This window comes from Carcharhinus amblyrhynchos, chromosome 35 (assembly GCF_965287045.1).
Source record: "Carcharhinus amblyrhynchos chromosome 35, sCarAmb.v2.hapA, whole genome shotgun sequence".
Taxonomy (NCBI): Eukaryota; Metazoa; Chordata; class Chondrichthyes; order Carcharhiniformes; family Carcharhinidae; genus Carcharhinus; species Carcharhinus amblyrhynchos.
In genome coordinates, this window is record NC_137358.1 from 737,976 (window position 1) to 754,351 (window position 16,376).

At 49.3% G+C, this 16,376-nt stretch overlaps 2 protein-coding genes across 4 annotated transcripts in view; both read left to right on the top strand.

Moving 5' to 3' along the window:
• Positions 1-2,566: 2,566 nt before the first annotated feature.
• thap7 (THAP domain containing 7) lies at positions 2,567-5,780 on the top strand. Of its 2 annotated transcripts, XM_080217478.1 has the most exons (4): positions 2,567-2,771; positions 3,755-3,910; positions 4,091-4,213; positions 4,651-5,780. In XM_080217478.1, the coding sequence occupies exons 1-4, from the start codon at positions 2,692-2,694 to the stop codon at positions 5,345-5,347; spliced, it is 1,056 nt and encodes a 351-aa protein (XP_080073604.1). In that variant the 5' UTR covers positions 2,567-2,691; the 3' UTR covers positions 5,348-5,780. The 2 variants fall into 2 exon arrangements, with proteins under 2 accessions (XP_080073604.1, XP_080073605.1); XM_080217479.1 differs by lacking the exon at positions 3,755-3,910.
• A 2,964-nt stretch (positions 5,781-8,744) lies between these two features.
• Positions 8,745-16,376, top strand: part of LOC145361613 (RNA binding protein fox-1 homolog 2-like) — a 282,466-nt gene continuing 274,834 nt past the window's right edge. The window contains exon 1 of one of the 2 annotated variants that reach the window (XM_080217472.1): positions 8,745-9,136. In XM_080217472.1, the coding sequence (XP_080073598.1) occupies positions 8,945-9,136 (192 nt within the window). In that variant the 5' untranslated portion in view covers positions 8,745-8,944. The remainder of the gene's footprint in view (positions 9,137-16,376) is intronic. The other variant, XM_080217473.1, reaches the window with a different exon arrangement.

Genomic DNA, 16,376 nt, shown 5'->3' on the forward strand with positions numbered 1-16,376 from the left:
GGGGAGGTCAGAGTAAAGGGGATGTATGGGGGGTCAGGAGAAAGGTGGGTATGGGGGGGGGTCAGGAGAAAGGGGGTGCCGGGGAGATCTGGGGAATGAGGATCTGGACGGGCTCAGGAGAAAGAGTGGTTTGAGGGAAAGGTGGGTTCTAGGGAAAGGTGGGGGGTCTGGAGGAAGGTGGGGTGTCTTGGGGGGGGGTCTGGAGGAAGGTGGGGTGTCTTGGGGGGAGATCTGGAGGAAGGTGGGGTGTCTGGGGAGGGATCTGGAGGAAGGTGGGGTGTCTGGGGAGGGGTCTGGAGGAAGGTGGGGTGTCTGGGGAGGGATCTGGAGGAAGGTGGGGTGTCTGGGGAGGGGCCTGGAGGAAGGTGGGGTGTCTGGGGAGGGGTCTGGAAGGTGGGGTGTCTGGGGAGGGGTCTGGAGGAAGGTGGGGTGTCTAGGGAGGGGTCTAGAGAAAGGTGGGGTGTCTGGGGAGGGGTCTGGAGGAAGGTGGGGTGTCTGGGGAGGGGTCTGGAGGAAGGTGGGGTGTCTGGGGAGGGGCCTGGAGGAAGGTGGGGTGTCTGGGGAGGGGTTGGAGGAAGGTGGGGTGCCTGGGGGGGTCAGGGGCAGGGAGGTCTGGGTGGTCAGGGGAAGGGGGGGTCTGAGGTTGTGTCAGGGAAAGCGGGGTCGGGGAGATCAGAGAAGAAGAAGGGTGGGGGTGTCAGGGAAAGGGTCAAAAAGCGGGAGAGTGAGGGGATCAGAAGAGAAGGGGGTTGGGGGGTCAGAGAAGAGGGGGGATGGGGGTGGTCAGAGAAGAGGGGGGATGGGGGTGGTCAGAGAAGAGGGGGGATGGGGGTGGTCAGAGAAGAGGGGGATGGGGGTGGTCAGAGAAGAGGGGGGATGGGGGTGGTCAGAGAAGAGGGGGGATGGGGGTGGTCAGAGAAGAGGGGGGATGGGGGTGGTCAGAGAAGAGGGGGGATGGGGGTGGTCAGAGAAGAGGGGTGTTGGGGGGTCAGAGAAGAGGGGGGATGGGGGGTCAGAGAAGATGGGGGGATTGGAGGGGTCAGAAAAGAAGGGACATGGGATGGGTCAGAGAAGGGGGGTTTGGAGCGGTTGGAGAAGAAGGGTGGGTGAGGGGGTAGGAAAGGGGAGTGTGGGGGCTCAGAGAAGAGGGGGGAAATGCGTGCTGTTGTCAGAAGAGGTGGCGGGTGAGTTAGAGAAGAGGTGGGTGGGTTCAGAGAAGAGAGGGGTGGGGGGTGAGTGGGGTGTGGTCAGAGCAGAAGGGTGTGGGGGTGGTCAGAGAAGAGGGAGGTGGGGGGAAGGTGAGAGGTGTCATCAGAGAAGAGAGGGGGTGCTGTCAGAGAAAAGGGGGAATGTGTAGGGCGTCAGAAGAAGGGGTGAGTGGGGACTGAGTCAGAGAAGATGGAGAGTGTACGGGGGTCAGAGAAGGTGGGGTGGGTTGGGGGTGTCAAGAGTGGGGGTGGGGGATACAGAAGAAGGGACGGGGTTTAGAGAAAGGGGTTGTGGGTGTCAGAGAAGGGACAGGTGTGGGGGGGTCAGAGAAAGGGGGAGGGATGTCTGGGGTGGTGGAGGGGGAGTTGGGAGGGGTTGGGTGGGAGTCTTGGGTGATTTGATTTATTATTGTCACGCGTCAGTATTCAGTGAAAAATGTTGTTTCTACGGACAGAGCATACCGTTCATAGAGAAGGAAATGAGAGTGTCGAATGTAGTGTTACAGTTAGAGCTGTAGTAGTTCTACGGTGGTCGGGGAGTCTGGGGAGAGGGGCGAGTGGTTGGGGAGTGTGGGGGGAGAGGGGTGGGTACTTGGGCTGTCTAGGAGAGAGAGGGGTGGTTGAGGGGAGAGGGGTGGATGGTCGAGTGTGGGGAAAAGGGTGGGTGGTCAGGGAGTATGGGGGGAGAGGGGTGGTGGTCGGGAAGTGTGGTGGGGGAGGGGTGGGTAGTTGGGGCGTGTGGGGGAGAAGGGTGGGTGGCGGGCGAGGAGTCTGGGGGGAAGGGGTGGGATGATGGGTGGGTGGGAAGTGTGAATGGAGAGGGTGGGAGGGGAATCTGGGGGAAGGGGTGGGCAGGGAATCTGTGGGGAGGGGTGGCTAGGGAGTCGGGAGGAGAGGTAGGAGGGAGTTTGTGGGGGGAGTTAGGGTAAGGGAAGGAGGGAGTCTGGCGGGGAGAGGGCTCAGAGAAGGGGGCCTGTGAGGGGGAAAGGTGATGGGCACGGTTGTGAGGCGTGGGAAGACGAAGGAGAGCAGGTGGGGGGAAGGGTGGGAGGAGGTGCCCAGGAAAAGGGAGAAAGTGGAGGCTGAATGGTGGGAATGGGGAAGGGAAGAGACAAAGGAGGGGGCGTGGAGGGAGGTGGAGAAAAGTGGTGAGAGAGGGGGGGTGGAGAGGAAGGTGTGGAGAAGTGGGCTGGGGAGTGGGAAGAGAGGTTCAAGTATGGAAAGGGGGGACGGAGTAGAGAAAGTGGGGAAGATAGTGGGAGAGAAGAGTGAGGGCGCGGGGTGAAAGAAGGGGAGGGGAGGGTTGCGGGAGATGGGATAAGTGTGCAGGGTGGGGGGGAATCTTGGCGATGTCAGCTGTGATACTTTAGCTGGTCACAGATGATGGCAGTGAACAGTAGTGATGGGGGGATGATTGGCAGAATGAGAGAAATGATGTCTGAAAAGGGCAATGCATCCTCTACAGCCTTAGGGCGTTGGAACGATGCCACGACACTGCTCAGCTGAAGGCTGCAGATCAAGGGACACAAAGGATTCGAGAATCAATGGAGTCACGTTTCACAGGTCAGTGATCATAACCCCCTCCCACCAACCGGCACCTGGATGAGGCATATTGCCCCTCCCCCCCCCACCCCCCTCCCTCCCCCCACCCCCCCCCAACTCCGGATAACTGCCCTCTTGAGCGAGTTGAGTATCAGCCTACGTGCTTCTTGCACACACCAATGGCAGGCTGTAATTGTGGGTGATTCCTGCCCCTGCTGAAAAGCTGAGCCTCCGCCATTACTATTCGTGCACCAGAATACAAAAATATGCTAATTTATTTATTATTGTCACATGTATTAATATACAGTGAAAAGTATTGTTCCTTGCACACTATACAGACAAAACATACTGTTCATTGAGAAGGAAATGACAGAGTGCAGAATGTAGTGTTACAGTCATAGCGAGGGTGTAGAGAAGGATCAACTTAATGTGAGGTAGGTCCAGTCAAAAGTCTGACAGCAGCAGGGAAGAAGCTGTTCTTGAGTCGGTTGGTACGTGACCTCAGACTTTTGTATCTTTTTCCTGAAGGAAGAAGGTGGAAGAGAGAATGTCCGGGGTGTGTGGGGTCCTTAATTCTGCTGGCTGCATTGCTGAGTGTAGTAAAAAGTCTGACAACACCAGGTTTTAGTCCAACTTGCTGAGTGTAGACAGAGTCAATGGCTAGGAGACTGGTTTGCATAATGGACTGGGCTAAATTCATAACTGTTTGTAGTTTATTGAGTATTTATGGCAGTGTGTGTTGCCACAGCAACTCTGGCTGCTTGGGAAGGCTCGCTTGGCTGGTGTGGGTAAGATTGGTGCTGACAGCACAGGGTGGCTTAGAGACCTGCCCCCTTGCCCTATCCGTGGCACTATGGGTCAGACCCACTTTCCAGCAGAGAGCTGAACAATCCCATGAACTAAAAGCAAGCTAACATGCCCCACATTTGCAGGGTGCTGTGCGTGAATTCAGTTCTGCTTTGTTGCAGCTGCAACCTGTTTTCATTCCCTTGTTTTTTGTTCAGGTTACCAAAGAAGGGGAGATACCAGCGTGAGATCTGGTTGTTGAATTGTTGTCGGAAGAATCCTGATGGGACAGTTCCCTGGAATCCACCCTCACAGTTCATCTACTTCTGTTCAAAACATTTTGAGAAACAGTGCTTCGAGCTTGTGGGACTGAGGTAATTCACAGCCTCTCCGAGCCCTGCCCCCCCCAGTCTGCTGTGAACTCCCTATCCCGCCAGTGCCCCTTGGGGGCACAGCCTGGGGGACTGTCGAAAGCCCCCAGTTTGCCAGCTCTGTTTAATTTTTGGGTGTGTGTGTGGACAAGATTCACTCATTACCTTGTGTTTTTCCCGCAGTGGTTATCACCGTTTGCGAGATGATGCTGTCCCCACAATATTCCAGCCGTTTCCCCAGGGTAAGATGGCACAGAGTGATGCAAACAGGGAAAAGACAATGGGAGTTGCGTGCTCCAGCAAATGGTGAGAAATCTCTGCTGATGTTTACTTTAACTGCACTTTTCTCTGAGTTTGTGTTGGCGGGAAAGTGTTTGGCTTTCTTAACTCAAAATTAGCATCTTAACTGAGGCACTTCTGTTATTGCTCTACCCACTGACTCAATGGGAAAGGCAGCGGCTGCTGGGTCATAAGGACCAGCTGGTTGATGCTGAGATAACTGTTTCCTGTGAGGGCAACAGTCTCCACAGCCACTGGATTGGAGAAAGGAGATGCAAGCCATCTGACTCATGGTCGGCTAAAAATCCAGTGGACAGTGATTGTCAGCCCAGCATTGGAGAATATCCCTGAGTGAGGCAGTGAAAAGGAACAAAGCCAGGGTGTTCGAGAACAGGGGGAGAAACCGTGGGTAACTGCTCCCTTTGTCTACCTTCAGCTAATCTCCCTTTCTGTCTGTCTAACAGCCTCCTTGATTGCGGAGCTCTACCAGCTGCTGATCTCAGCAACCCTGACACTAGCTCAGGGACGGGCGTATCTCTAGATGGTGCTGCTTTTGTCCTGGGTTACTCTGATCCTCAGGGGAAAGTGAGCGAAAGTGTCTGCTTGTACGAACCATCATCGTCTGATATGCTGCTCTCCACAAACCAGCCTGATCCAGAGACCACGCCACCTTCTGTTATTTATCTCATTGAAGTGAACTCACAGCCCGCGGAGTTTGAGGGAGGTGTAAATACAGGCGAAACTTCGAAGGACGTTTCACCGTCTCAGCCTGTCATCCTGGCTGAACACTCAGCTGACTGTCAAATGGAGCAGGATAACGACAGGGGCCCCATCCCCTTTGCTTTGTACATGGCTCGCATCCCCAGCCCGCCTCCTAAGCCTGGGGCCTACATTCCTGTTGAGCACAGTTACACTGTAGGCTGCCCGCTGGTCTGGAAGATGAAGGCTGAAGCACTGAAGGAAGCCTTTGAGAAGGTCAGCAAGGAGCTGCGGGCCAGCAGGAAGCGTGAGAGTCGCCTGCGGGCACGCATCACCTCCATCTTGAGACCGCGAAGCCGAGGACTTCGAGACAGATGCACAGATTCCACCTTGACTGAGGACTACCTGTCACAGTTTGATGTGTTTGAGGTGCAGGTGGTGAATGAGGCTGTAGATGTATAGCTATCAACTAAAGCTGCAAGTTCTTCAACTTCCTCCTTTCTAACCAGTGCTGCTGACAGCCCACTCACTCTACTGTGAACAGACCAGTGATATAGGGAGGGGAAAGAGGTAATGCAGGGGGGTTGGAGAGAAGAGGAGGAGGGAGGAAAGAAGAGGCAAAGACTGGAAGAAAGGAGGACGGGATTACTGAGTTGAGAGAGATGAAGGGAAGTGGTGAGTGGAAGGTGGGGCCCTCAGTCACTGGGATCCAGGGAGATTTTCCCAGCTCTGTGACTGATTTCCTATGTGGAGGGTGACTGAGACCATCACGGCTCACATCACAGATGAAAGGGTGTTACAGAAGCCATTTTAATCTGCATTTGCTGGAGGTGAGGTCTAACTGTTGAATATTTTATTGTTCAAGATTAAAAAAAAATAAATGTTCTCACCGTGATTGATCTTGCTGATTGAGAGTATTGACTGCAAAACACAAACATTCTGAAAGATTGGATATTTTTCCCTGAGCCATCTCTCTCCTCTTCACAAGCATTCTGACCACATCATGCACAAGTTTCCCTTTTGCGTTGGAGATATTCAGTTTACGTTGTGTATCACAGCTAAGATTCAATTCCGTCCTTTATCAACACTCATTCCTGTGCACTTTCTGGCAGGGATCCCCACACAGTGAAGGGAAGGACTTGGAGCCATTTTTATTTGTCATCTTTCCCACAGGATGGTCAACAGAAATTTTCACCTTTCCTTTAACTGTGACCAGTATATCTGAGAATGAAGCAGTTGCGTTTACACAGACTGCAGAAGTGATGGGTGGCTGAAGGCTGCCTGTCTCCTGATGTTGCCTCGTACCAGTGCTCAGAGATTTCCTGTCCTGACATTCTCCCTCTAGGACATGGCTGCTCCTGTCTGCAGATTTGCCATGCATTGAGGGAAAGCTGACTTGAATCTTCTCACAGATTACCGGCTGGCTTCCCACATTCCACCCATAAAGGTGAAATCATCCAGAACACTGCTGTCTGTGTCCTCATTCTCACCAAGCGCTCACTGACCTCCATTGACTCCCAGTTGAGCAATCTATAAACTTAAAAGTTCTGATCCTTCTTTAAGTCACCCCACGGTCACACCCTATTTCTCTGATTTCCCAGCTCTGTCGCTCTCACATTTCTGAGCTCCTCTAATTCTGTCTTCTTGAACATCACCATTGGTGGCAGTGCCTTCAACTGCTTTGCTCCAAAGCTTGGAAATTCCCTCCCTACACCACTCCAGCTTATTCCTCCTTCAAAATCTACCTCTGGCCAAACTTTTGACCATTTTCCTCCATATCTGTCTGTGTGGAGTCTGCATGTTCTCTCCGAGTCTGTGTGGGTTTCCTCCCACACTCCAAAGATGTACGAGTTTGAAGGATTGACCATGCTAAATTGCCCCTTAGTGTCCAAAAATGTGTAGATCAGGTGGATTGGCTATATTAAAGTATAGAAGATTTTCACACTAACTTCATTGCAGTATTAAGTCTGCGTGTGACAATAAATAAAGTGCACTGGCTAGGGGTGTGGGCCTGGGTAAGGTGCTGTTTGGAGAGTTGTTGCAGACTCTGGCAGAATGGACTCCTGCCCTGTAGGGAGTCTATGATTCTATGATCTCCTTATGTGGCTGAGTGACAAATTTTGCTTTAGGCTCCAGTGAAACACCTTGGGATGTTTTATTACATTTAAAGGTGCTGTACAAATGTAAGTAGTTGTTGTAAAGCAACCTGTAACTATCTGCTCCATCTGGAGCTCATTCAGGGCACCTACTCTGTCATTCCATATCTTGTCTCAATGTAAAATGTAACATTTTACAAAAGTACATTCTGATAGTATTGTAAAGTTATATTGTCTTGCGTTCCACTACCTCTTACATTCCCAAACAGTTCTGCACTGTCCTTCTTTCTGTGATGGAATCCGGGGTCTGTGAGATCGTCATTTTGTCTAGTGATATTTGTGGATTCATATCACCAAACTTCAATTGAATCTATCAGTCCCAACAATGACAGACAAAATATAAAACAGCAAAACTGCAAAGGAATAAAATTCAATTTAAAAAAAAACAAAATCTGGAATTAGTCCCAAAAGTTATTACTGTATTGGAAACGACAGTATGGTGGCACAGGTTAGCACTGCTGCCTCAGTGCCAGGGACTTGGGTTTGATCCCTGGCTCAGGTCACTTTCTGTGTGGAGTTTGCATGTTCTCCCTGTGTCTGTGTGGGTTTCCTCTGGGTGCTCCAAAGATGTGTGGATTAGGTGGATTGGCCATGCTAAATTGCCCCTTAGTGTCAGGGGAACTAGCTAGGGTAAATGCATGGGGTTGTGGGGATGGGGACTGGGTGGGATTGTAGTCAGTACAGATTCGATGGGCCAAATGGCTGCCTCCTACACTGTAAGGATTCTATGATGAAGCACTTTAAACCTATTATTTGGAATATGCAAAAACAAACCAGTGAACAAAAGTAACTACAACAATCACAAGAAAGGATGGGATTAATTGGATTTGATCTCAGAAAGAACTGTATGGCTTTGATGGAAGGGTGGGCTGGGCTTAATTGGATAGTTCTTTCAAAGAGCCAGTGGGGTATGAATTGATACCCCACTGCTGGGGTATTAATTATTTATAACAAAGTCTTGGATGAAGGGACTGAATGTACGACTGCTAAATTAGCTAATGAGGGGGCTAGGAAGGCAAATATGACAAAAGGAGTTAATGAGTCTATTGAGAGTGGGCAAAAATTTGACAAATGGGACATAAGGTGGGAAAATATGAACTTGTATATTTGGTAGGAAGAAAATTGATAAACTATTTAAATTTACAGTGTTAAATGGGAATGGATGTCGGTATGTGAATCACAAGCTGGGGCAGGTTTGAATGGGAGTGCTGTGTGCCCATCACTGCCCTGAGTGTCTCCGCCTCTCCCCCGCCCTGCGCTCCTGCTCTTCCCGCCGCGACCGCAGGGGGCGCAGCGGCGCTAGGAGTGCGTGGTGGAGCGGGAGTTTGGGCGTTAGCGGATCCGCCGGGATTTCCGCCGCTCCGGGGAGGGGGGCGGGGTTTATATCCGGAGTTATTCCCCGAAATGTTCAGCGGCGGCGGCCAAATTCCGGGCAATTTATCCCGGTGTTTGTAAACAATCCGAGTGATCCCGAATGATCCAGAACCCAAACCCTCCCGAGTGATCCCGAACATTCCCGAGTGATCCCGAACTCAAACATTCCCGAGTGAGAGGCTCTCGGGCGCGTGCACAGCGGTGGTGCCGCGCGCGGCTGGCGGGCACGCGCAGCGGTTGTGCCGCGCGCGGCTGGCGGGCACGCGCAGTGGGGTTGCCGCGCGCGGCTGGCGGGCACGCGCAGTGAGAGTGTCGCGTGCGCGCGGGCGGGCGATCCGGGCCATTTTCCGCCTCTTCCCCGCTGCGCCGCTGAGGTGATTTTGGCGCCGCTGCTCCGCCGCTGCTGGCGGGTTGTGTCGGGCTCGGCCGCTCCGGGTCCCGTTCCCGTTCCCCGGACAGTTTGCAGCCGCTTCCCTCGGCCCCATTCCCGCCGCCTGCCCGGGTCCCTCTCCCCTCAGCAGCCGGCACCATGGCGGCGGAGGCGGTGGCCGGCAGCGGCTTCGGCCCTGGCCCTGGCCCTGGCCCCGGCTCCGAGCGGATGCTGCGGGGGCTGAAGCGGGACGAGCCGGGAGATTCTGCAGCCGCTGAGGCGAAGAGACAGCGGCTGGAAGGCAGCCTGAACCCGGGGGAGAATGGCATGAGCAGCGAGGCCGCCGGACAGGTAAGCGACAGACAGAGAGAGGAGGGGGCATGGCACCCCCCAAATACCCTCACAAAAACCTCCTAATAACCCCCCCAAATACCCCATAACACCCTCCCATAACACTCCACAAATATTCCATAACACTCCCCAAATACCTCCATAACACTGCCCCCCAAATACCCCCATAACAGTGCCCCCGAAATGCCCCTGTAACAGTGCCTCTGAAATGCCCCCGTAACAGTGCCCCCGAAATGCCCCCGTAACAATGCCCCCGTAACAATGCCCCCGTAACAGTGCCCCCGAAATGCCCCCGTAACAGTGCTCCCCCAAAATGCCCCCGTAACAGTTCTCCCCCAAAGTGCCCCCGTAACAGTGCCCCCGAAATGCCCCCGTAACAGTGCCCCCGAAATGCCCCCGTAACAGTGCCCCCGAAATGCCCCCGTAACAGTGCCCCCGAAATGCCCCCGTAACAGTGCCCCCGAAATGCCCCCGTAACAGTGCCCCCGAAATGCCCCCGTAACAGTGCCCCCGAAATGCCCCCGTAACAGTGCCCCCGAAATGCCCCTGTAACAGTGCCCCCGAAATGCCCCTGTAACAGTGCCCCCGAAATGCCCCTGTAACAGTGCCCCCGAAATGCCCCCGTAACAGTGCCCCCGAAATGCCCCCGTAACAGTGCCCCCGAAATGCCCCCGTAACAGTGCCCCCGAAGTGCCCCCGAAACAGTGCCCCCGAAATGCCCCCGTAACAGTGCTCCCCCAAAACGCCCCCGTAACAGTGCCCCTGTAACAGTGCCCCCGAAATGCCCCCGTGACAACCCAAACACCCCAAAATAACCCCCCCGTAACCCAACACCCCCTCCAAAATAACCCCCCGTAACCCAACACCCCCTCCAAAATAACCCCCCGTAACCCAACACCCCCTCCAAAATAACCCCCCCCGTAACCCAACACCCCCTCCAAAATAACCCCCCGTAACCCAACACTCCCTCCAAAATAACCCCCCGTAACCCAACACCCCCTCCAAAATAACCCCCCGTAACCCAACACCCCCTCCAAAATAACCCCCCGTAACCCAACACCCTCCCCAAAATAACCCCCCGTAACCCAACACCCTCCCCAAAATAACTCCCCGTAACCCAACACCCTCCCCAAAATAACCCCCCAAAAATAGCCCTCCATAACCCAACACCCCCCCATACATACAGATAACCCCCTCATAACACAACACCCCCCCCACACACAAATAACCCCCCAAAAACATTCCCTGATAACCTGCACACCCCTAAATAATCCACACCCCTATAACCCAACACACACCTCCAAAACAATCTCCATAACATCCCCAACATCCACTCCAACCCAAATAATCCACAACAAAAACACCCCATTTCCCCCCACAAAAAAACCTATAACCTGTCCCACATACGACCAAACTCCTCCCGAATAGACATCCTAAAACCCGCACATACACTGCCCATTAACGCTAACCTATAAAACCCCACACAGACCCTTCTCCCTGCAAGTAACTCCCTAAATACTTGCCATAACCCCGCCATAACCAACCCCAACACACGCAGCTGCCCTCGGGCCCCCACCTCCCCTCGCCCCCCCCCCCTCCCCATTATCTGGCTGTTGCCCCTCACTGTGCCCCTCACTGTACCCCTCAGTTTTATTTTCTTCCATTTCATTTAATGAGACTCCAGTTTTTATTCTGGAGCCATTTTAAAATGAATTCATTGATGTATTTCTCTGCTAAACGTGACCTTCGTTGAAACTGAGAAATTCCCTTAGGCAGGCAGGAAAGCACTATTTAAAACCCAGTACCAATCAGCTGGGAAAATTCAAATATTGCAATGTTGCCAAATGGGACTGTAGGATTTACAGCTTTTTTCTAATGCCCCACCAGACAATTCTTATAGGCAAGTTATTCACATACATGGTCCAAATGATGATATCCATGTTACTCCAGTTGTTGGATCATGTCATTTCTTTAGATTGCATTAGGTATGAATATGGACAGCATGCAGTGGGGGTTGTTGGGGGGGGAGGGATTTGATGTGCCTTTTGAGGAGTCAGTTATTGTTTTGTTAACCCTAGGGGTATCTTATTGCAGTAAAACCAGATGCCTTGGAAACAATACATTGTGTATATCGAACAAAAACAACTTGCGTTAATGTAGGATATTTAACATAGAAAAACTTTAGACGCAATCAATGTTGAGCAAAAGATTCAGATATTGGGAGGACTTGCTAAAAGCTATGGTCAAAGAGCTACTTTTGAAGGAAGGTCATCAAACAGGAGGCTGTGTGGAAATGGAAGGGTTTAAGCAGGGTATATCAGAACTTCAGGCCCAGGTGGTTATAATGGTTTTGTTAAGACAGTAGGGGGTTTGTTAAAAGCCAGTGTTGGAGAAATACAGTTTTCCCAGGGTTGAAGTTGTGTGTCAGACTTGTTTTACTTACAATCAATACATTTTCCCTTGATGCATATTGGAAGTTATAAGAAGCCTGTCAGTGGGATTTAATCACAAAAAGTGATCAAAGCTGACTCTTTCTGCTGCATCTTTACAATTCTTCCCCCCCACCCCATCTCCTGTGGCAGATGATGGTTAAAAATAAGAGCACTGTTTCTTTGGATTGTTGGAGAGAATCTGAGTTCTTCTTTTGTGTAAGATGTCTCAATCATAAATCACATAGGTGAGTCTTTTTTAATGGTCTCCCTCAGATGGAGGGAAGAGTCAGTGTTCTGTAGAACATACTAGTGATTTGAATATGATTTGGTGTGAAATATTTTTAAAAGAAACTTATTGAGAATTAGTATATGTGCTGACTGGAATGGTAAATGTGCAAGGCAGGTGATTGGATAATGAGAATTAACATGGAAACTAGAACTTGTGGAATATTTATGATAATCCTATAGCTGCTGACATAATGTAGTTATGTTAACAGTTGACTAATGTAGGAATCAAAAGCTGAGAGATGATGATCATTTGAAGGAAGGTTTAAATTTATCTGTCCCTTTATTGAATCTCAATGATATAAAGCATGTTGGGCATTGCGCACTTACTCACTGTTGGAGGTACATGTGAGCAGCCTTTTGTGTATCACAAGACCTAGAAAGCATCAAGGAGAAAGATGGCTAGTCAATGCATTTTGAATCAGAGTGGTTGAGGGAAGGATGTTGGCCAAGATACAGAGGAACTTTCTAGGGCTTCACGTGTGGTGAGAGTGACTGCCCTCAACATCAAGGCAGCATTTGATCGAGTGTGGCATCAAGGAGCCCCAACAAAAGCCCTGCAAAGTCAGTGGGAGTGGGGAAAAATTCTTTACTGATGGAGTCATACTCAAGAGGATGGTTGTGGTTGTTGGGTACCTTGGGATATCACTGCAGGAGTTCTTCAGGGTAACGACCTAGGCCCAACTATCTTCAGATGCTTCATCAATGACTTTCCCTCAGAATGTCAGAACGTTCATGGATGAATGCACCATTCACAACTTGGATACTGAAGCAGTCCATGTCCAAATGCAGCCCAAATTCAGGTTTGGGCTGATAAGTGGCGAGCAATACCAACACCATACAAGTACCAGACCTTGACCATCTCAGCATCGCCCCTTGACATTCAATGGCATTATTTTCTGTGAAGAGTAACTCATGTCCTGACTTCCCAGAACCTGGCCACCAACTACAAGGCTCAAGTCAGGAGTGTGATGGAATACTTTCCACCTGCCTGGATGAATGCAACGCCACAGCACTAAGGAAACTCAACATCATCCAGGACAAAGCAGCCTTCTTTGTTTCAAAGCTTCTTTGGCATCCCTTTCACAAACATTCACTCCCTTCACCACTGGCAGCAGTGTGCACCATTTGGAAGATGCACTGTAGCAACTGTCAAGGGTCCTTCGGCTGCAGCTCTCAAACCTGTGACCTCTACTGCCTAGAAGGACAAGGGCAGCAGCTACCTGAGATCACCATCAGCTGCCGATTTGGAACTGTATCGCTGTTCCTTCATTGTTGCTGGGTCAAAATCCTGGAACTCCCTCCCCGACAGCACCGTGGGTGTACCTACAGCACACGGACTACAGTGGTTCGAGAAGATGGCTCACCACCACCATTTTGAGGGCAATTAGAGAAGAGCAGTAAATGCTGACCTTGCCAGTGACCCTCCCATCCAAGGAATGAATAAAAAAAGTGCTGTGTCATTTTTAATATCAGAGCCACTGATTTAGCTCTAGTTTAATTATATGTAATTAAATGATGGCGGCTCTGACACAGGTTCATTGATATTTATTCGGTAAAGGTGTGAGGGAACCAGGGGGTAAATTAAGCTAACAGTGGTCATCTTGAATGGTGGAACAGGCTCCGAATTGAATGGGTTGCACTACATATTGCACTACTAGTCTATGTAGTGTGATCAGCTTCCAGAGTGGGGGTATATATTGACCTCTTGACTCAGCGGTGAGTGTAACCATTTGAGTCAAACTGACAGTGTAGGCAAAGGAACTTCTTGTGTGAAGTTTTTAGTTCATCCCTTGAAATGTCTCCCAATGATAACGTGATGCATCTTAACCCACCAGTACTTCAACCTAGTATATGGAATTCAACATGCTGCAGACAAATCAAGTTTGCAAATGCAGGCTGTGCATTTATATAATGCATTTAGTGTAGGGAAGTACCCACAAAATATAATCAGACCAAGAAAAGACACCAAGCCAAAGGAAATATTAGGAGCTGTAATTAAAGCAGGGTTAGAGAGGGAGATTTTTAAAGGAAGGGAGAGGTGTTGAGATTTTGTGAAGATTTCCAGAGCTTTAGGGCTGATAACATTGCTGGCTGTTTTTCACATTTCAGGTGAAAGTTATATTATACCTGACCGAAATTCTTGCAATTGGAAAACATCTTCCCTGGTATACATTCAAAGTTGCCACCCCCATATATATGTACATACAAAAAAACTTGGAGCTACAATGAATATATTTAAGAGGCAGCTGAGTATAGCACTTGGGGCGAATGGGATCAAAGGTTATGGGGAAAGAGCAGGATCAGGCTGTTGAACTGGATGATTGGCCATATCGTAATGAATGGCAGAGCAGGCTCGAAGGGCTGAATGGTCTCCTCCTGCTCCTATCTTCTATGTCTAAATGCTGAAGTTTGGATGTATGTTTTTAACTGCATTTTATCCTGGCTGTTCCACTCAACATCGTGCTGGATTTCTCTGCAATGGGCTGATTTAGTTCACTTTGTTTAATGGTTTTTCTTATTTGTACGTGGGATGTGGTCATCACTGGATCACCATTTATTGCCCTTGGGCATTTAATAATCAACCATATTGCAATGATTCTGGATTCACATGTAGGCTAGACTAGGTAAAGACAGAACATTTCTTTCCTTAAGGGGCATTAGTGAACTGGATAGGTTTTTACCACAGTCAGCAATGGTTTCATGGGCATCTTTAGACTTTTTTAAATTCCAGATTTCTATTGAATTTGTCATGGTTGGATTTGGACCTGGGACATCAGAGCACTGTACAGAGTCTGTGGAATACTAGTCTAGTGACTGTGCCACTATGTCACCGCCTCCCCTTAACCTGTGAGTTAAAGACCTGCTAATGATTTAGCTAACAGCAATTAAGGCAGCAGATGGGAACATTGCAAAGGGCTCAGTGCCTCTTGAGGTAAGAAGGAACTATGTAATGTTCCTACTCCTAATTGTTGTCCAACACCCCAGCTAATAGAGTGGCATGGTGGCACAGTGGTTAATACTGCTACCTCACAGCATCAGGGATCAGGGTTCAATTCCTGGCTTGGGCCACTGTCTATGTGGAGTCTGCATGTTCTCCCCGTGTCTGCATGGGTTTCCTCCGGGTGCTCTGGTTTCCTCCCACAGTCCGCAACATGTACTGGTTAGATGCGTTGGCCATGCTAAATTCTCCCTCACTGTACCCGAATAGGTGCCAGAGTGTGGTGACTGGGGGATTTTCACTGTAACTCCACTGCAGTGTTCATGGAAGTCTGACTTGTGACACTAATAAATAAATTATAAAAAAGAGGTGCACTTGTAGATCTAAGCTGTGGACAGGATTGAACTCATCGCTGATGTTTGAATGCTCTACTGTTTGTATTCAGGCAGAGATGGAGAAAACATCAAACTGCTACACTCGCTCCATGACAAGGTGGCAGTGCAACTCCAAAAATAAAAATGAAAAGTTTCATCCCTGTCAGGTTAAAAATGCAAATACTGCCAGTGTACAACTTGGAATTGATTTAGGGCTATAGCTGGCAAGATTATAAGCTTGATCTCTTGAGAGATCAAATCACTGCTCTCATACCTATTGAATTGTAAAATTGTTCTTTGCAACAAACACCAACACACACTGTAAAGATTGCTCTAAAGCTCAATGATTCATAGCAATGAGAAAGATCGATCCATCATTGTGAATCTGAACATCCATGAAGTATGTTTCAGAATTATTTTAAAGGTCGTTCAGATTCTATTTGGAGATAATGTTGGAATAAATAGAATCTCACTAATGGCGCTGAGTTCTGTGCATCTTTTCGCATGTGACATTGCAGTGGCAAGCAAATGCCTAGTAGATATGCTGTTCCAGTCAGTAGAAGAGCATGTTTAGCTTTGAGAGCTCCTCCATATGATGTAATTCTTCCAAATACAGATATCTTGCATTGTATGCACTGTTGGCATAGAGTGCACCTAGGAACACCTGATTTCCAGGACAAGTAAATTACTGTCAATCATTGACTGGATCAATAGGTTGAGTGGAAGTGGAGCTGGGAAGAGGACTGAATTAAAGTTCCCTTTGTCAAACTGAAGATTTCTTTTCACTCACTGGTTTTGCTGGCCATTTAAATGTAAGGGGTTATTTATATGTTTAATTTATTGTACAGTTTTTTTAAAGAAAATGCAATCTAAATATTGAAAATGTTACAATTGTCAGGTTGCCAACAGGAATAAAATGTTACTGTATATGAGAGAATAAGGATGAAATATTGATGTAAAAGTTTGAAGAAAGTTTTCAAATAAATGTAACACAACTCCAATCTCCAGTAAGTATTTTCAAATAAAAAAATGCAAAATAGTATCACACAGTAGGAAGTCAAATTGTTTGAGAAATGAGAAGCAGAACCTGGAGAGCAAAAAAAAACATCCACCCTACTTATGAGCACTCCAGAAACCTCTGGACTACACTAACAACTGAAATAACAGTGAGATTTCCAAGAAATAAGATAGAAGGTGCTGTGGACAGA

Bases quoted from the DNA above. Each gene is read 5' to 3' on its own strand.
- thap7 (XM_080217478.1), top strand. From the start codon at position 2,692: ATGCCACGACACTGCTCAGCTGAAGGCTGCAGATCAAGGGACACAAAG. The intron at 2,772-3,754 runs GTCAGTGATCAT...TTTTTTGTTCAG, and splicing joins AATGGAGTCACGTTTCACAG to GTTACCAAAGAAGGGGAGAT. The intron at 3,911-4,090 runs GTAATTCACAGC...TTTTTCCCGCAG, and splicing joins TTCGAGCTTGTGGGACTGAG to TGGTTATCACCGTTTGCGAG.